This window comes from Equus przewalskii, chromosome 12 (assembly GCF_037783145.1).
Source record: "Equus przewalskii isolate Varuska chromosome 12, EquPr2, whole genome shotgun sequence".
NCBI lineage: Eukaryota > Metazoa > Chordata > Mammalia > Perissodactyla > Equidae > Equus > Equus przewalskii.
In genome coordinates this window covers 17,558,173-17,579,184 of record NC_091842.1, presented here as the reverse complement: position 1 = coordinate 17,579,184, position 21,012 = coordinate 17,558,173, and the positions used below count along the sequence as shown (strand labels likewise).

Sequence of the window (21,012 nt, the reverse complement as noted above, 5' to 3'; positions counted from 1 at the left end):
AAGGAACGTCTTTTTAATAAATAGTGCTGGGAAAACTGGACAGCCACATGCAGATAATGAAATTAGACCACTGTTGTACACCATACACAAAAATTAACTCAAAATGTATTAAAGACTTGAATGTAAGAACTGAAACCATAAAAATCCTAGAAAACATAGGCAGTACGCACTTTGACAAAGGTCTTAGCAATATCTTTTTGGTTATGTCTCCTTGGACAAGGGGAACAAAAGAAAAAACAAACAAATGGGACTACATCAAACTAAAAAGCTTCTTCCAGCAAAGGAAATGCTCAACCAAACAAAAAGACAACCTACCAGTTGGGAGAAGATATTTGCAAATCATATATCCAGTAAGAGATTAGTATCCAAAATAAATAAAGAACTCATACAACTGAACAGCAAAAAAATGAACTACCCAATTAAAAAATGGGCAGAGGATCTGAACAGACATTTTCCCAAAGAATATGTGCAGAAAAAATACATACATGAAAATATGTTCAATATTACTATTAGGGAAATGCAAATCAAAACCACAAAGAGATATCACCTTACACCCATCAGAATGGCTATTATTAAAAAGACTGGAAAAATAAGTGTTAGAGAGGATGTTGATAAAAGGGAACACTGATACACTGCTAGTGGAAATGTAAATTGGTGCAGCACTATGGAAAACAATATGGAGAGTCCTCAAAAATTAAAAATAGAACTACCACACAATCCAGGTATTCCACTTCTGGATATTTATTCAAAGAACACAAAAACACTAATTCAAAAAGATATATGCACCCCTGGTTTTTTTTTTTTCAGCATTGTTTACAATAGCCAAGACTTGGAAGCAACCCACGTGCCCATCAAGGGATGAATGTATAAAGAAGATGTGGTATATACATAGAATGGAATACCACTCAGCCAAAAGAAAAGATGAAATTGTGGCATTTGTAACAAGATGGATGGACCTTAAGGGTGTTATGCTAAGTGAAATAAATCAGATGGAGAAAGAGAATTACTATATGACTTTACTCATGTGTGGAAGATAAACAAACACGTAGGTAACGGAGAACAGATTGTGGAAGGGAGTGAGGGGAGGGCAAAAGTGGCAAAGGGTTACATATGTACTGTGACAGATAGCAACTAGCCTTTTGGTGGTGAACATGATGTAGTCTATACAGAAGTCCATATATAATCATGTACACTTGAAATTTATGTAATGTTATAAACCAGTGTTACCTTAATAAAAAATATTTTTAAAAATGTAAAACTTCACTGCATGCAAAAAAAATAAATACCCCTTTAAAGGTACTAAAAGCAGAAATACAACTAAAAGACAAAGGAAAGAAACTGAAAAAATCGAAAAGCAAAGCAAAACCTATAAACTAGATGAATCCACAAAACATAATTTGGTGCATAAATAACTGACAGGTTATATCGACTGTACAACCTCCTCATTGTTTATGCTGCCAATCCCAAGCCTGCTGTTTCTCTGCTATACTTTTGAAATATCTCACAGAACATTCAAGAGAAAAAACATTTCATTTGCTTTGTAATGGCCTTCACAATCAAGTCCTTTTCAGCTTCATTTCATGTGCACTCCCTGGTACTTTACAAGGCACTGCCATGTTGTTTCTTTTTCCTCTGTGCATGTCCCCAAGATACGTCTTCTGGCAGAAATGCCCGCAGTACCTCACCGCACCCCAATTGACTGGGCAAATTTCTGCTCTGTAAAACTGTAGAAGAAATATCTCCTTGGAGACCACTTCTCTCAAATCTGTATGCACATATATAAAGCTGCCTTCTCTAAAAAGCTGTGGGTTCCTGGGACACAAGGTCCATCGTCCCCAGCACTTCCTGGAGTACCTAGAACATTTTACATTCTCAGTGTTTGCTTAGTGAATTAACCACCTCTTCACCTTCATCTGCTTTCCTTTTTAATTGTCTTAATCAGAGACATTGTTCCATCTTGCCCATTTTAGTACCTTCCTTCCTTCTTATCATTCATGCACTCATTTATTCAATAAATGTTTATTCTACTGAGTTTGCTATTTTAAAGGCCATTAGTGACCTGCTGGTTGTTAATCTAGTTGTTTTCTCAGTCACCATTCCTCTCTCTTTTTCAGCAGCATGAACTGATGCCCATCCATGTTTGTTGCAAGTCTGTCTTATTATTGTACTATATATTTTTTCTTCTAGCAAAGTTGACTAGCAGAAATAAGAACACTTCATAAAGTGGAACATTGAAAATCCCCCAATTGTGGCATTTCTTTCTTTACCCTCTTCAAAAATTTGAAATTTCCTCTGATCCAGGATACTGTATAGACCCAAATGTAAGGTAATCTTAAAAAAAAATTCTCAGGTGATCCCAAGCATTGGTTGAATACTTACATTTAGATGACCTTTAAAGATCCTACATTAAATTTGTGAGACTTTCACAACATGAAATAGCCTCTGGAGAATCCATTTAATATTTATTACTCTGTCCATACCCTGTGGTGTTTTGCAGTGCAGTGATCTTGTCATTGCCATACCACATGCAAAGCACTTCTTAATTATTATAGTGGAATAGTTTTTACATGGATGATTATTTTTATTATCTCTGCAGAACAATTTTGTCATTTAGAAGTGATGTTTAGACTCTAGATAAAGGAGTTTCTGCTATTGATGAGAGGCAGGCTCCTTAGTAGATGGGAAAGTACATGGGAGTAGAAAGTTCAGTGAGTTTCTCTGACTTTGAACAAAGGAAAGACGTAATAGACTCACATTAAGATGAATAAGTCAGCATATTTTTGTTCCAAAGTTGAGCTAAAGGAACAAAGACATGACAACAGTTGCCTGCAGGAGGCGGTCTACAGGAGGAGGGCGGACCTGTGTGCTTTGGAGGGGTCACTGAGGATAAGAAGTTACAGTCAGCCCTCTGCTTTTGGGTTTCCAGTCTAGCAGCTTAAATGTAACCTTGGTCCTATCAGTCTGCAAGCCATTAAGACCCTGGTGAATCCAATACATTTTGATCATTTTAGTTGAGAAATAGTTCCTTCTACATATTGGTGATATCCTATTAAAGTATATCACTGCCTGTGGAAACCAAGTGGTAGGTTATATATATATAGCTTGCAGAATCCATATAGCATTGTTTTGAAACTTAATTCTTTACTTTGTAAAAGCATGGACTTTGTGTTTTAGAACAGTTTCAATTTACAGAAAAAGCGTTTCTGTATACCTTGGATTTGGCCTGTTGTTAATATCTTACATTGGTGTAGTACATGTGTTACAATTAAGGAACCAATATTGATACATTATTAACTAAAGTCCCCAGTTTGTTTAGATTTCCTTCAGTTTTACCTAATGTCCTCTTTCTGTTCTGGAATCCCATCTAGGATAACACATTACATTTAGTTGTCATGTCGCTTTAGGTTCCTCTTGGCTATGACAGTTTCTCAGATTTTGATGATATTAATGGCTTCGAAGAGTATTCATGAAGTTTTTTGTAGGATGCACTACTACTGAAATTTGTCTGATGTTTTTCTCATAAGACTTGGGTTATGGGTTTTTAGGAGAAAGGTCACAGAGGTAAAGTGCCATTTTCATCACATCATTTTAAGGATGCATACTATCAACATTATTTACAACTACTGATGTTGACCTGGATCAGCTAGCTGAGGTAGTGTTTGTCAGGATTCTCCACTGTAAAATTACTCTTCCCTTCTCCCTTACTGTACAGTGTACTCTTTGGAAGGAAGCAACTATATGTAGCCCATATCTAAGGAGTGAGAGTTAGGCTCTGTATCTTTGAGGGTGGAATATCTACATAAATTATTTAGAGTTGTTCTGCACAGGTTTATCTCTTCTTCCCATTTATTAATTTATTCAATCATTTTTTATATCAGTATAGACTCATGGATATTTATTTTATACTTTAGGTTGTAATCCAATTCTACTTTCTTTTGCTGAAATTGATCTAGCTTTAGTCATTAGGAGCTCTTTTAGTTGGCTCCCATGGTCCTATGAGGTGCTCCCATCAATGTGGAGGCGGGGGGCAGGGGGCGGTATTTGTTTTTATTTGTTTTGAGCACTTCTTACTTTCTGGTGCTACAAGATACTCCTGGCTCCTCTTGTATATTTATTGCCCCATTCCTAGAATCAGTCATTTCTCTCAGAAGCCTTTGTTCATTTTATTGGAGAATGGTGTTAGAAACCAAGATGTGGGTGAAAGTGTGCTTGTTGCTACTAAGGTGTCATTTCTTTTAGGCCCTCTCAGATGACAGAGCAATGAAATATATGTGTGTATACTAACCTTGTATATGCACATGTCTGTAAATAGTTATATTTCTAATCATTTTATATGTATTAAGCTAAGCATACTGATGTCTCAAACTCTAATCCATTACCACATGAATCATTCTAGCCTCCTCTCCTTATTTGTAAGTTCTCCAACAATGAGAAGCCTAGCTCCAGCTCCTGTGATCAGTCATCTATTTACTTAATCATTCAATTCCAGTATACATGTATTTCAGTATCAGAATTTTCAACCCTGGAATACAGTGCTGATGTGTAGTTCCTTTTCCCTTTAGTCTTACAGGTTCCACTCATTTCCAGAATTACTTAGGTCAGCACCTTTTCCGCTCCCTCCCCATTATTTCACACATTTGTAATTTAGTTAGGTTCTCTTGCCTCAGTCTCCACCTCTTCCTGGGAGTCTCCTGACTTCCTACGTGGGTTTTTTTTTCATTTGCATACTTTAAGGTTCAGTATTTGTGCTATGAAGTTCTGTAGGCTTTGAGAAGTGCGTAATGTCTTGAAGATGAATGAACATCTTTTCTTATGCTTATTTGCCATCTGTACATCTTTGATAAGGTGTCTGTTCAGATCTTTCACCCATTTTTTAATTGGATTTGTTGTTTTCTCATTGCTGAGTTTTAAGAGTTTTTTTAAATATTTTGGATACAAATCATTTATCAGATGCATTTTGCAAATATTTTCTCCTGGTCTATGACTTAACTCTTTATTCTCTTAACTCTGCTTTTCTCAGAGCAAACATTTTTAATTTTTAAAAAGTTCAGCTTATCAGTTTTTTCTTTCATGGATCCTACTATATCTCCAAACTCAAGGTCACCTAGATTTCTTCCTTTGTTATCTTCTAGAATATTGTATACTTTTATATTTTATGTTTAAGTCTAAGGTACATTTTCAAAGCTGTAAGATCCGTATCTAGATTTCTTTTTTTTTCCTGGTCTTTCTATTCTGTTTCATTGATTTATGTGTCTCTTCTTTCAACAGTACTATGCAGTCTGGATTTCTATAGTTTTATTCTAAGTCTGAAGTTGAATGGTGTCAGTCCTCCAACTTGTTCATCTTCTTGACTATTATGTTGGCTATTCTAGGCCTTTTGCGTTTCCATATAAACTTTAGAATCAGTTTGTCAGTACCTACAAACTAGCTTGCTAGGATTTTGATTAGGATTGCATTGAATCCACAGATCAAGTTAGGAAAAATTGACATCTTGATATTGAGTCTTCTGATCCATGAACATAGAATATTCCTCCATTTAATTAGATCTTCCATGGTTTTTTTCATCAGAGTTTCGTATAGTTTCATCAAACAACTATATGCAGAGTTACTTCTTGTATATAGATCCTATACATGTTTTCTTAGATTTATGCATATGTATTTCATTTTTTAAAGCTAATATCAATGGTATTGTGTTTATAATTTCAAGTTACAGTTGTTTATTGCTGGTATATAAGAAAACAGTTAGCTTTTTTATATTAACCTTGTATCCTGCAACCTTGATATTAGTTCCAGGCAGGTTTTTTGTTGTTGGCTGATTCTTTGGGATTTTCTACATAGATTAATCATATCATCTGTGCATAAAGACAGTTTTATTTCTTTCTTCCAAATCTGTATAGCTTTTATTTCCTTTTCTTGTCTTACTTACTTACTTACTTACTGTTAGCTAGGACTTCTAGTATGTTGAATAGTAATGGTGAAAGGAGACATTTTTACCTTGTTTTGAGATAAAAAGCATCTAGTTTCTCACCATTGAGTATGATGTTAGCTGTAGCTTTTTTGGTGATGTTGTTTATCAGGTTGAGGAAGTTCCCCTCTATTCCTAGTTTGCTGAGAGTTTTTATTCGTAAATCTATTTGGATTTTTGTCAGATACTTTTTCTACAACTATCGTGATTATATGATTTTTCTTCTTTAACCTGTTGGTGTGATGGATTACATTAATTGATTTTTTTTTTTTTTAAAGATTTTATTTTTTCCTTTTTCTCCCCAAAGCCCCCCGGTACATAGTTGTGTATTCTTCGTTGTGGGTTCTTCTAGTTGTGGCATGTGGGACGCTGCCTCAGCGTGGTCTGATGAGCAGTGCCATGTCCGCGCCCAGGATTCAAACTAACGAAACACTGGGCTGCCTGCAGCGGAGCGCGCGAACTTAACCACTCGGCCACGGGGCCAGCCCCCTACATTAATTGATTTTTGAATGTTGAACCAGCCTTGCATAGCTGGAATAAATCCCACCTGGTCATGGTGTATAATTCTTTTTATATATTGTTGGATTTGATTTTTACATATCTGATAGTTACTCTTGGTAGTTCATGATAGTTATTGTTCTGTGGTTTTTCTTTGTTGTAATGCCTTTATCTTGTTTTGGTAATAGGGTAATGCTTCTCTCCTAGAACATGTTAAGAAGTTTTCCCTCTGCTTTTATCTTCTGGAATAGTTAGTGGAGGATTGATATTATTTCTTCTTTAAATATTTTGTAGAATTCACCAGTGAACCTGTCTGAGACAAGGAACTAGGAAACTGTCAGGCCACTCCTCACATCCACCTGTCTGTTAGTCTTTCTGACTGCCTCCCTCCCTTTTTCCTTTCTCCCTCTCTCTCTCTCTCTCTCTCAGTTTCTTTTACTTCTTCATTTTCATATCATCTGGTATGGCTGCTGATACCAGCTCAGCTCAAGCATTCACCAGCACTTGGAATCTCAAGTGCCAAATTCACAAAAGGGAACTCACCTGCATATAAGATCATATCGTCTGCTAGTAGAGATCATTTTGCTTCTTCTTTTCTTATTTGGATGCCTTTTCTTTCTTTTTCTTGCCTAATTGCTCTGGCAGGACTTCCAGTAGTATGTTGAATAGAAGTGATGAAAGTGGGCATGCTTGCCTTGTTAACTGTTTTTAGAGGAAAAGCTTTCAATTTTTCACCATTGATATTCACGGTGTGTTTTCAAATATGGCTTTTATTATGTCAAGGTAGTTTCCTTCTACTCCCAGTTTGTTGAGTGTTTTTATCATGAAAGGGTGTTAAATTTTGTCAAATGCTTTGATGTGATCATGTGGGTTTTTTCCCATCTTTCTGTTAATGTGGTGTATTACATTGATTGACTTTCATATGTTGAACCATCTTTGCATTCCAGGAATAAATCCCCACTTAGCTATGGTGTATAATCCTTTTACTATGCTGTTGAATTTGGTTTGATATTATTTTGTTGAGGATTTTTGCATGAGTGTTCATGAGGGATATTTGTATGTGGTTTTCTTTTCTTGTAGTGTTTTTGTCTGGCTTTGGTATACAGGCTTCATAGATTGAGTTAGAAAGTATTTCTTCCTCTTCAGTTTTTGGAAAAGTTTGAGAAAGATTGGCCTTGTTTAAAAGTTTGGTAGAACTCACTGTTGAACCATCAGGTCCAGGGCTTTTCTTTATTGGGAGATGCTTGATTACTTACTCAATCTCCTTGCTAGTTATTGATCTATTGAGATTTTCTGTATCTTTGTGATTTTGTCTTGGTAGGTTTTGTATTTCTAGGAATTTTTCCATTTCATCTAGATTATCTAATTTGTTGGCTACAGTCATTCATAGTGTTCTCTTTTAATCCTTTTTATTTCTGTGTAATTTGTAGTAAGTCTACTTTTATTTCTGATGCTAGTAATTTTTTACTAGAATCTTTTCTCTTTTTTTCTTAGTCAGTCTAGCCAAAGAATTGTCAATTTTGTTGATCTTTTCAAAGAACAAGCTTTTGATTTCACTACTTTTTTTCCCTTCTCTTTTTCTGTTCTCTGTTTTGTTTATCTCTGCACTAACATTATTTCTATCATTATGCTAGCTTTTGGTTTAGTTTGTTCTTTTTCTAGTTCCTTAAGTTGTAAAGTTAGATTGTTGATTTGAGGTCTTTCTCCTTTTTAAAGTAAGCACTTATAGCTATAAGTTTTCCTCTTAGTACTACTATTACTATGTCCCATAAGTTTTGATATGTTGTATTTTCATTTTCATTAGTATCTAAGAATTTTTTAATTTCCCTTGTGATTTCTTCTTTGGTCCATTTAAGAGCGTTTTGTTTAATTTCCACAAATTTTTGCATTTTCCAGTTTTCCTTCTGTTATTGATGTCTAACTTTATCCTGTTATGGTTGAAGAAGAGACTTCAACTGTATGATGTCTGTCTTTTAAAATCATTTAGACAATTTGTGGCCTAATATATGGTCTATCCTGAAAATGTCCCATGTACACTTGAGAAGAACGTCTGTTTTGTGTCTGGGGGCAGAATGTTCTTTATATGTCTGTTAGATCTAGTTGACTTATTGTATTGTTCAAGTCCTTTGTTTTTTTACTTACCTTCTGTCTTGTTCTATCCATTGCTGAGAATGAGGTATTTAAGTCTCCAACTATTATTGTAGAACTCTGTATTCCTCTCTTCCATTCTGTCACTATCTGCTTCATATATTTTAATAATCCGTGATTGGGTACATAAATGTTCGTAGTTGTTATATCTTCTTGCTGTATTGAACCTTTTATTAACATAGAATGTCCTTCGTTTCTTGTAACCATTTTGATTTGAAGTCTATTTTGTGTGATAATACTATAGCCACTCCTGCTCTCTTTTGGTTACTATTTACCTGGAATATGTTTTTCTGTCCTTTCACTTTCAGCCTATTTCTGTGTTTGGATATAAAATAAGCCTCTTTTAGACAGCTAAAGTTGGATTTTGGTGGAGTTTTTTTAATCCATTCTGCCAGTCTCAGTTTTTTGATTGGAGAGTTTAATCCATTTACATCTCTGTGATCAGAAGCAGCCAATCAATGATCAGAACACAGACCCCCAGTATTTGGAGGACTAGGGTCCTTACTGCTCACTCTGTCTCCCAAGGCTGCATACAAGCTGCTCCAGGAACATGTTCACGGCTGCCTGCCATGAGGGTGGGAAGTGGGAGATGGGTAGCTGCTGCCAATCTAAACTGAAATTGACTGCAATTTATAGTCCAAACTTTCCCATCAAAATTGCAAGCCTTCAGTAGATTTCAGAGTTCCAACATAGTTAGATCAGACAGATTCTGCCAGTATAATTTTTGTCAGGGTAGGGACAAGTGTTCCTGATCCTTCCTACTTAACCATCTTCCCAGAATCCTATACTCTTACGTTTTTTAAATTTATACTTAGTTTAATTCTAAAGTTAATCGACATTGCTATCCTCCTTCAGCACAATACCAGGACTTCCCAGCACTCTTTCCTGCAGTTAGTGCTTCTTTCGATAGATCTGGATAGATCCCACATTCTTGTTCCCCTTTGCTTCTTGCCTCCCAGTTCTTCCTGCTGGGTGCAATTTCCTTCTCACTGAAGTGAGTGGTAAACTTCATCTTTTTTTCCCCTGAAACATTTTTGTTTTACTTTTGCTCTTGAACGATAGATCATCAGAGTAGGAAACTCTAAGTTGAGGTATTTCCTCCTAGCACTTTGAAGATCCTATCTTCTTATCTTCCAGCATAATCTTTTCGCTGTCTTCCAGCATCTTTCCTCATTGATGAGATGTCTTCTGTCATTCTTTAGTTTTAGTGTCTGCTGATAAACTCAATAACCAATAACATTTATTAAGGTCTCTTTGGTAACATTGTACGTGCCTTAATTCATTTAATCCTTACAAAAATTTTGTGAGTCATAAATACTGTTTTTCTTCATATTCCAAAGGAGGAAACTCAGGCTAAGAGAGTGCATGTCTTGTCCAAGGACAAATAGGGCACAGTTAAAATTCAATCCCATATCTTTCAAAATGCAAAGTCTACTTTGGATCACAGCACTGTACTGTTTCTCAAATGCTACAGACAAGATAGGGAAAGAGAAGTGTTGATTGGAAACAAGCTGCAGAATCCTCTATCCCAGCTCACCAACCAGCTGTCTCTTTGATCTCCTCCAAGATCATCAACTCTGAGAAGGTTTTTGCCAGATTTGAGACCCTGTAGGTAATTAAGCACTGATCACAGAGGGGTCCCTCTTCGATATATAAACTTGCAATCTGTAAAGGGAGGAAATGAAGAGCCATCACCTCCCCGTGCCTTCCTTTCTTGGAGTAAGAAGGGAATGGTGTGTCTCCATTTAGGTTTTGTGCAGTATTTTCTTAACAAGACCTACTGACTGAATACTTTTCCTTTGGTGTTACATGTGGAATTCACTCTTATCAGAGGCCTGAATGCTCCCAATGATTGCTTTCAGAGAAATGTCACAGAAAATTGGCATTTTAGTGACACTGCTGAGAGGACTTAGCTCTACCTCAGCAAAATTGGAGATTAAGATTGAAACTCCAGAAACTGAGTTTCCAGATAAAAACATTTTTTAATTGCACTTGGTCATATCTAGAATTCAATCACATTGTTGTAGTTTTGTCTCTCAAAATGGTTCCCCAGGCAGCTGTGCCATATGAATACACTTGTCACCAGTTAACTCAGAAAAGGGTGGCAACTCTGCTCCGTGTTCCCCTGTTGCAGGCAGTCAGGTGCACTTTGAAGTCTGTGTTTGTGATCTTTGCCTCCTCTCACCCAAAGAGCAAACAGCACAGGCAAGAACAAAACTCATAAATCTGAGAAATTCAAAAAGCACTACTGTAACACTCTTTTTTTGTATTCCAAAAGCACTTCTCCCTCTACCTCCCTCTAACTTCCTCTGCTTCTTCCAAGTTAACATGTACTTCTGAGTCATGAAAAAATCTAGCAGAGCCCCTCTTCTGTCCTTTAACCAGAACTTTCCCGCTTGTTTGGTTTGTAAGTATTACTGTAGGTTTGGAGGACCCAACTAAAAAATAATTGATACTAAGATCACATAAAAGCCCCTCTTCAGTGTGTGAAAATGAAAATGATATGTATGATTCTTATTTTTGTATTATTCTACTATGCTCGTTACATATGGGCTTTGAGGTCTGATTGTACAGTAAAGGATTAATTTTACATAAAGAAAGGGCTGACCTTTGCCCTCAGCTTCTAGGAGGTAATCTCTGAGCTCTTGGAATGTCCTGCCTGATAAAAGTGTCTTTGTTTATCTGGGGGCTTTGGGACACACTAGATAGTTTACACTAAGCATGTGATGTAGGGTGGGGACTTTGGGCTACACAGTATCTGCTCAACTCCCACAGAGGCTAGAAACTAAGTGAGCAACTTGGCAATCAACCATGTCTAGGTGACCATTCTCAATAAAAACTCTGGACACCAAGGCTCAGGTGAACTTCCCAGTTGGCAGCACTTCATGTCTGTTGTCATATGTCACTGCTGGGTGAAGTTAGCACTGTCCAGGGCTCTACTGGGAGAGGACAACTGAAAGCTCTGTACGTGGAACTCTCCTAGACTCTGCTCCGTGTCCCTCTTCCCTTGGCTGATATTTAATCTGTATCCTTATGCTGTAATAAGCCATACTATGTGTGAGTAGAACAGCTTTCAGTGAATTCTTTGGGTCCCCGTAGTGAATTGTCAAACCTGAAGGTGGGCTGAGGAACCCCTAAATTTGTAATTGGTGGCAGAAGTGGGGGTGGTTTGGAGACTCCTGAACTTTGGTATATCTGTTTTCAAATCCCAGCCTCACCATTTCTCATTTTTCTTATCTGAAAAATAGGGGCAATTCTGTTTACAGGGTTATTTTGATGGCTACAGAAAATGATGTTTATAAAGCATCCAGAATAGTGCCTTGCCTATCCACAGGCTCTTAATGAAGGCTCTTCCCTAAAGCTGTTGATCATTTTATTGTTCAGTAAAGAATACTACAGTATCATGTGGAGGAGTGTTTGTACCAAATACCTCCAATGGTGATGTTAATAAATAACTTTTGATTTGCTCTTTTCAGCTCATATGGAGGATTTCCTCCTTTTTTTAACTCTTGGATGTATAGAAATATGATGCCTTTAAATTGTTAGTACTTTTCCAGTAACTACATGGTATTTATAATTTAAAAATTGGGATAACTTCAGCAGAGCATGGTTGAAGCAGGGGATAGGATGGCCAAATGGTAAAAATTTTTATTTGTGACGTTTTGAGTTTGAAGTAGCTGTGGATCTTCTATATAGACTTGTCTATATGGACGATACAGTGAAACTGATGGGAAGTCAGTTCTTCATCTACACAAAAAGAAGCCACGTGCTTACCTAGGCTGTTAGGAGCCAGTTTTCAAATTATTATTTGAAGGGATGAAAGCTGTATAAATAAAACAGAACCAATCAAAGGCAGAGCAAGCTGCCTTTGGAGATCAGCATATAAAGCTTTTGGTTCCCCTGCATTTGCCTTGGACCAGACATTCTCTGTTGTGCTGTACTTGGATAGAGAAATGATTAATAGACAGTGTGCTTCACCTGAGTGGGCTCATCGTTTAGACTTTATGCTGAGAAATGTTGAAGTCCACTAAGAATTTGGAATATACAGATTATTTTCTGTAACTTTTAGATCAGTTAAACAGAGTTAACTTAGAAATACTATACATAAGTAAGTCTAGGGGTAAAAAAAAATCTCTCTTCACGTTCAGAAATACTTGAAAGACATGATGATTATTATTAGTTCTGTCATTTTTCTGATTTGACAGCCAACAGATAGCATGGGATAATGTAATGACCATGGGCTCTTGAACACCCTTGAATTTGAATCTTGTCTCTTCCACTTACGGAGGATAGACACCTTAGGATATAGTACACAGATAGTGTGTGTTTGTTACTTAGCTTTTTTGGACTTTTGCCCTCGTTTTAAAGTTGGGAATCCAACCGCACATGTTAGTTAAGTGGAATACACAAGTGCCTAGTACACAGTAGGATACTTCAAAAGTATTTTTCACTACCTCTCTCATGCAAGTCTTTTCCTTTCCTCCATCCTACTTTGTTGGCTTAGGTTGTTGATAATAGACTCTTTCCTTGCTTGGATGGATTAATCATTACTATTTTAAACTTTTATTTTTTGGTTTTATCAAAATTCTTATGATTGCTGTTTGTTTCCAGCACAGTTTTTGGTTTCCTTAGAGTTCATATTTATCTTATTTTTTCTTTGTTTAGATTTCTGTGTTCTTTAGTTAAATCAGCTCTCCGGCTCTGCCATCATCTGTATCTCCTCTCAGACTTTCATATGTGTTGGGTTTTCTATCAGATTCACCTTTTTAAAGGAGACTCTCCAGAGGCAGCTTCTGACTCACCCACTTTGAATACACAGGTGTCATACTGGGATTTCTTTCAGCTCCCCGCTGTATGAGATATCTTGTTTCTGGGATCACATTCTCTTTTTGATTTACTTTCTCATTCAGGCAAAGCATCCTCCAGTAGTTTCCTGAGACAGGGTACGTAAGAGGTGCAATTCATTGAGATCTTGAATGTCTAAAAATGTTTTTATTCTCCCAAATGCTTGATTGATAGTTTTGCTGGATATAGAATTCTAAGTTGGACTATTTTCCCTGTGCAGTTTGCACCACTGTCTTTTAGTGTATAGGCATACCTTGGAGATATTGCAGGCTCAGTTTCAGACCACCAAAATTAAGCAAATACTGCAATAAAGCAAGTCACGTGAATTTTTTGGTTTCTCACTGCATATAAAAGTTATGTTTGGGGGCTGGCCCAGTGGCATAGCAGCTAAGTTCACGTACTGTGTTTCAGCGGTTTGCTGGTTCAGATCCCAGGCGTGGTCCCACAGCTTATCAAGCCATGCTGTGCTAAGCGTCCTCCATATAAAGTAGAGGAATATGGCCACAGATGTTAGCTCAGGGCCAATCTTCCTCAAAAAAAAAAGTTATGTTTACACTATACTGTAGTCTAAGTGTGCAAAAGCATTATGTCTAAAAAACAATGTACATACCTTAATTTAAAAATACTTTGTTGCTAAAAAATGCTAGCTATCGTCTGAGCCTTCATTGAGTCATGGTCTTTTTGCTGGTGGGGAGGGTATTGTAAAAAACGCAATTTGTGGAAAACACAATGAAATGAGATGTGCCTGTAGTTGTTGAGAACTCTGAAGGCATTCTGATTCTTAATCCTTTGTATATGGCCATTCTTTCCTTGTTTCATGTATCTTTGTCTCTATTGTTTGAAACTTCACTGAGATGTGCCTCAGACAGGTTTCTGTTTTTATCCATTGTGGCCCCCTTTAATCTGGAAACTCATGGCCTTCACTTCTTAAAATTTTTCCAGAGTTATTTTATTGAGGATTTACTCCCTCCTATTTTTCTCCTTTATTTCACAAACTCTTATTATTTTACAATTGGGCCTCTTGGGCAAGCCCTTTAATTTTTTAAATTTTTTTTCTCCTAGTTTCTATCTTACTTTTTTACTCTACATGCTAGGAAATTTTTTAAATTTTATTTTCTTAACTTTTCTCATGAATCCTTCATTTCTGTTCCTATAGTTTTAAAAATCTAAGGTCTTTTTATTCTTTGAGTGTTCCTTTTTCTAGCATAGCTTTTTTTATGGATACAGTATCTTCTCTCATTTCTTGAGGATAAGTTGTTTTAGGTTAGTTGTTTGGGTTTTTATTTTGTTTTGTTTTGTTTGTTGTTTTCTCCCTGCATAGTATCTATTTATCTGTTACTCTTTTCTTTTTCTTTTTATCTCTAGTTAGAAGGATGATTAGTTTGCTGCTCATATTTAAGTGGGAGATTGAAAAGCATATTGGGAGTCCTAAGTGCATAGGTGGGGTTTGACTTTATCTTAGAGAAATCCAGCTGGGTTATTTCCTTAGGGAACCCAAACAGTATCTTTCAGTCAGTCTTCTGGGGCTGGTCAGAAGGATCCTGGAATTTTCCCCAACTTGAATGGTACCAGAGGTCGGGAAGCAGGTACGGAATGATAGGGCTGTTCTAATCCCCCATTATCAGTATAATAGCCCTGTTCTCCACTCTACTTGATATCCCATTGTCCATAGATTTTCTTTTGTTGTCTTCTGAGAATAAACCTCCTGTCTTCTGTTGGGTGTCAGGGTGTAGGCAAGGCAGCTGCTCAGCTGTGTCAGGAACTTGGGATTCTATTACTTAAATAGAATGTAAACCTATCTTTGGGTTTTTTGGGGGGAAGCTTGGTGTCTTCTCTACCCTCACCTCCAAGGGTGACTGGTGCCACCAGTTTCTGAGCCTTTGGGGAATTGTGAAGCATAAATTGGGTTGAATCTTGTCTTCATTTGCTAGCTTAGGATTCAGCTCTTTTGGGTCTGCTAAGCCAGTTATTGGTCATTCATCATCTTTTTAGCTTCTAAAAGTTTGATACTATTTTCTTCTCTCCTGAGCTCTTTGGTTTTATAGGTTACATATCTATTGCCTTTACTGTCATTTTAGTGAAATTTCAAGAAGAAAGGAAAGTAAATGTATGTGCTTAATCTGCCATCTTTAATAGAATCTTTTTGAACATTTAAAATAACGAAGAACCTATGTTGTCATTATTCTGCATAGGGAGATTTTTCCCTGTATGAAAGATGAGAAATAATGAGAACAAGACCTCGTGTGTAGCAGTTTGTGTGTTCTGGATGCTGGCTCGTCTGGCCAGCAAGGCCACAGATCCTTAGGAGCCTGGCTTTATTGAGGCAGGGCTGTACCTTGTTGTGCTCGTGCTGTGGTTTTGGGATCATCTGTGACCTTTTGAGTTTATTTGTAATTCTGCAAAGATTTGCCTCTTCCCTTGCTGTTGGATTAGAGGAGTTCTTGAAGCAGGAGGACCTCATGTCTCAGCATACTTAACCTCAAATTTTGTGATTTGGGGTTTTATTCCTCTGGTTGTGCAGCTCTGTCTTTCAGCATTATTTTTGTGCCAGTCATACTAAGATTTGCCCTTTTAGCTTCTGCCTTTTGCATGAAACAGTTAAGACTTTTTCTGAGCATATTATTCAATGTGATTATTCTCAGATTGTCTTAAGAGGGGCGTACATAGATTCAGTTTTGTTGAAGGGAGCTGATAGCTCACCATTAATTTAAGAGTAACCTACTCTTATAGTCTGAATTTTTTTATGTCCCTTGAAAATTCAAATGTTGAAGTCCTAACCCCCACTGTGGCTTTATTTGAGATGGGGCCTCTAAGGAAGTAACTGAGGTTAAATGAGGTCATAAGGGTGAGACCCTGATCTGCTAGGATTGATGTTCTTATAAGAAGAGATCCAGAGAGCACCCCCCCCACACACCCACCACCCCCCACGAAAAAGCAATATGAAGCCATAGTGAGATCATGGCTATCTGCTGGAACCTTCATCTTAGACTTCTGGCATACAGAACTGTGAGAAAATTAATTTTTGTTGTTTAAGGCACCCAATCTGTGGTATTTTGTTATGGCAGCCCAAGCAGACTAGTACGCCTACTTTGTGTTACATTTACTTGGTCTTCTCATTTGTTTTCCTAGACATTGGCAATCAGAGTTATCAGTTGTCAGATATTAACTTAGAATTGTCATATCTGTGCAACTGATTTCTCCCATTTTAAGCCAGCATAGAGTTTTGTAGTCGGAAGACACCAGATCTTCTTCAAACTGTGTTAGAATTAGGAAATCAATTTAATGGATTGCAGCCAGCAATTTTTTAAATGAAATACATTGCCTGTAGTTTTGTGAAAATTATGTTTCCAGAGTATGTGTGTGTGTTCTAGATTGAAATTTAAAATGTATTTCTTACTGTAGATTGTGGTAAAAAAAAAAAAAAAAAAAAAAGATTTTAAGTCTATTGCTCTAGTCCAAGGTAATCTTTTAGTCCATCTTAGACCATCCATGGCAAGTCATTACTGTTAGAGTTTGAGGGGAAAAAGAACACCAGGATTGTGGACCCTGAGGGGTCAGACTTCAGACCTAGAGATCCAAACTCAAAAAGAGAAAGTCGTAGGGAAGAGGAGACTATGGTTATCTGTTTTACTCAGAAAGTAAAGCAAGGAGCCCCCAAAAGGATTCTTCTAGCAGGACCAAGCTCCTGGGGGGTGGGTGTGATTTACTCTTTCTCTGTACTCCCAAAGTGCCTTGTGCATAACTGCATTCACTGCACACACCACGTTATGTTATAATTATTTTTAAAATGTCTGACTGGGCCAAGTCCATAGTTGGCACTCTATAAATGTTAATAGCAAGGAGGAATAAAAAGTAGGCATCATTATCAGCCTCATTTTACTGTCATACACGTTAATGATGATTACTCCTGCACTAGTTGGAAAGTAACCCCACTTCCAGTCACGTGTAAGTATCAGGCCTTCTATCATGAATACACTGTGAAAACAGTCCATACTATTCTGTGGAGCCAATAGGAGCAAAATTCCATCCTGTCTCTCAAGATGTCAGTGGAACAGGTGGAAATGGTTTTCGTTATGTGGTCTTTTAGCTTTGTTCAGAGGTGAGGAGGAAGAGCCTAGGCCCTTGTATGTCCTAAGTGATGGTATAATTACAATAAGTCAGTTGTATTCACAAAGCCAGTAGTCTTAGCAGGGTAGGGTGGAATAAGGGAGGTAACTACAGAAACAATTATAATATGCTGTCAGACAAGTTCGGGTTACAGTGAGGTCTTGTGGCAGGGGAACTGTCATAGTCTAAAGGGATTCGGGAAGACTTACCAGAGCAAAGGACATTTATGAGGGGACCTGTGGCATAAGTAAGTGTTACTCAAACAGAGGGAACAGCATGGGAGTCACATGAAAGGTGGGCAGCTCATGAAGAGCCTCCCGATAGAGATTTGATATTTAGACTGTATGTTCTAGATAATGGGGCTCTGTGCTGCTGTAGGCATAGTAATCTCAGGTAGTCTGAAGAAGTTGGAAGCAGCCAAAACTGGAATCAGAAGATCAATCAACCGGAAGCCTGTTGCTGAGTCCCAGAAGTAAGGACCGGTGTTAGGGCAGGGTCAGGGCACCGGCCATAGAGATGCTGCTAAGGAAGAAACTATGGGGCCTGGCCGTTTTTTTGACGTGAGGGACCAGGGAAGGGGGCAGCGCCTTTGACTCTAGTTTTGAGTCCCAGCACCTAGGGATGACAGCAGTTGCCTTCACAGTAATAGAAAACGCTTGGGAGCGGTCAGTCTTGAGAGGGTAAATGATAGAGAGATGGGGAGTTTACATCTTGGGTTGTAGAGTTCATAGAGCCCTTGGGGCACCATTTCAAAGAATGGTCTTCTTACAAGAAAATTTCTCATGATTCATACGTAGATTAAGCTTTTCTACTTATTTAGCATTTTTTTCCCTAGAAAGCTCTTAGCTGTTGGGTAAAAAAATCAGATGTCATTGAAATTCAGCATATTTTAATATTCCAAGTCCAGGAACCTATATATTTTCAATATTTTTCTCAGCTAGAACATGAAATTTTTACTTAACTTGGCTCATAATAAGGGTTTTTTAAAAGGTAGTGGCATAACAGAAAGATTTTTCTGTTTATAAATCAAGTATCAATGTATTAGACATTTACACGAATGAATGCCAAATAGGTGCTTTGAATTAAAAGCCTTCACAGGTCAATTAGTTGTTCCTTCAGAGTGTGCTCAACTTACTTTCTGTTTTCTTCATCCCTGGTCGTTATTCTACAGTGACTTTTGAGAAACAGTTTTCTTAAAAAAGTACAAATTGGATTGATCCCCTTTATTGAAAATTTTTTTTTAAATGATTGGCACCTGAGCTAACATCTGTTGCCAATCTTTTTTTCTTTTCTTTCTTCCCAAAGCCCCCCAGTACATAGCTATATACTTTAGTTGTGAGTCCTTCCACTGTGGCATGTGGAACACCACCTCAGCATGGCTTGATGAGCGATGCCATGTCCACACCCAGGATCCAGTGAAAACCTGGGCCACCGAAGTGGAGCGCAGAAACTTAACCACTCGGCCGGCCTCTGAATTGAAATTCTTATAAGGCTTTCCACTAATGAGATACTGTATCCATGTTAGGCTACAAAGGCTAGTTTGAGTCATTAAGTTAGCATTTCAGAATTAGAAGTCATTGATTAAAGCTTCATTAATAACTCAAGCAAAGTTTAGTAATAAGAAGGATTCCACTAGGTGCTGCTAACACAACTATGAAAATTCATACCAGATGAAAAGTGGCAACAAGAGGAATTAGAATTAGCTCAGCCGTTAACACATGATTATGCCAAAAAATTTAATTAACCCTCTTTCAATGATACTGCTCAAGATAAACTTGACTTTCAATTGTATGATATATTCTTTATTCAGCAGTTGAGGCTTCTAGGTCTAGTATGGCCGCAGTCCTAAGGGAAAAGAAACTCTTTTGACTGTAGTACATTCTTCTTTGATATGGAGCCATATCTGGAGCATGAAAGAATTTTCTTTAACATGATAGGGAGAAAAGATCAGGCTCATTTTTTATTTATTTGATATTATTTTATGGATGTTTTTACTTCTGACCTGATGACATTTTTCTTTTTCAGTTTAAGATTGATAGAGAATGGTGGACATGGATCAATTATAACCGCTTCCAGGAGCTCATCCAGGAGTATGAAGACAGCGGTGGATCAAAAACTTTCAGTGCAGAGGATTATATGGCTAAAACTCCTCACTGGGCTTTATTTGGTGCCAGTGAAAGAGGCTTTGATCCCAAGGACACGAGATATCAGAGAAAGAACAAATCAAAGGATATTTCTGGATGTTGAGATTATCTGACTTTAGGATACTGAAGGACAAAAACTGATGGCCTCAGAAGGTTCTGAGACTCCACTGTGGTTTTTCCAAGGACAAATTAATACAAATTATATTTCCTATAGAGGAGACTGTAAGGCAGAACATGGGAATGCAAGTCACATCCCGGGGTTGAGGAAGACAGCATCCACGCTTTGAGTGCCTGGGACTCAGCCTTGCCATTTCTTTCCAGAACTCAGTCTCTTTCCTGATTTTACTTCTGAGAGGAAAATCATTTTGGGGGGGAAGTACACACTCATTATTAGAATGTAACTGACAGTTTTGAATTATAATTAGTAAGCCTCCCTAGAATGCTGTTCAGCCAAGTGTTGTATGGAGTTGAATATCTATTCCTCTTCCCCTCCTGGGCTTTTGGCCTTTGTGGATTGTACTCCCTGAGGTAAGTGTGTCTGCTCCCTTTGAAACCTCCAACTTTCTTTTATATCTTAAGATAACGCCTCCTGAAGGTAATTTAAGTTGTCATAATTCTCAATTATTTTTAAATGCTGCATAGATTACTTGAAATTTTTGCTTAGCGCCAACCCTTTAGAAATTGAATTGGATCTGAAACTATCCTGGATCTCATTTTGTTGCCATACAAATTGCCATAGAAGGTAATAGATGGGCTGGATTAGAGTAACAGTTCTCTTCTGTAAGAGGAATTGCTATCTGATGTCATTGAGTAATTAGTCTCACAAACTGAAATAGTACATTTTGCTTTTTGCTTAAAAGGTCAGTGTTTAAGCCTCTTCCTGCTGCACACGTACCAGGTCTCCATCTTCTTCCACGCTTGTAGCCCCAGCTGCTTTATGCAATCTGTTCTTTAAGGTTCAGGGGTTTTTTCTAATTGGAAACATCATTAAGTACACAGTAGTTTTGGGGTTTTTTAAGTATCATAGTTATTTTTAAAATTCCTTTATCCTAAAATACTAATTAATAAAAGATCTTTTGTAAAGACTTAGAACACAGATTTTCTTTTGCATGTTTATTTTAAAGATGCTTCTCGTTTTATAGTTCTAAGCCCCATCAGGCCCAGTTCCTCCTTATATGTCAGCTATTTTGTAACACCCTCTATTCTCTGTGGAAGTAAAATTCATATATAATATAATCTACCTACTCATTTAGTTGAAAACTGGGCACCGTATTTATTTCTAAGTGGTAGAGTCAAAACATTTCT

The 21,012-nt window shown here is 37.4% G+C and overlaps 1 protein-coding gene across 11 annotated transcripts in view; it reads left to right on the top strand.

The window, feature by feature from the left end:
* The window catches only part of LOC103558201 (S-adenosyl-L-methionine-dependent tRNA 4-demethylwyosine synthase TYW1), a 214,454-nt gene extending 193,651 nt beyond the window's left edge, over positions 1 to 20,803 (top strand). For all 11 annotated transcript variants that reach the window (XR_011524726.1, XR_011524725.1, XM_008531059.2 and 8 more), the window contains one exon: positions 19,589 to 20,803. Coding sequence is in view for 9 of the 11 variants with exons in the window: in XM_008531059.2 (XP_008529281.2) it covers positions 19,589 to 19,810 (222 nt within the window). In the remaining 2 variants the exon portion in view is untranslated. The remainder of the gene's footprint in view (positions 1 to 19,588) is intronic.
* The last annotated feature ends 209 nt before the right edge of the window (positions 20,804 to 21,012 follow it).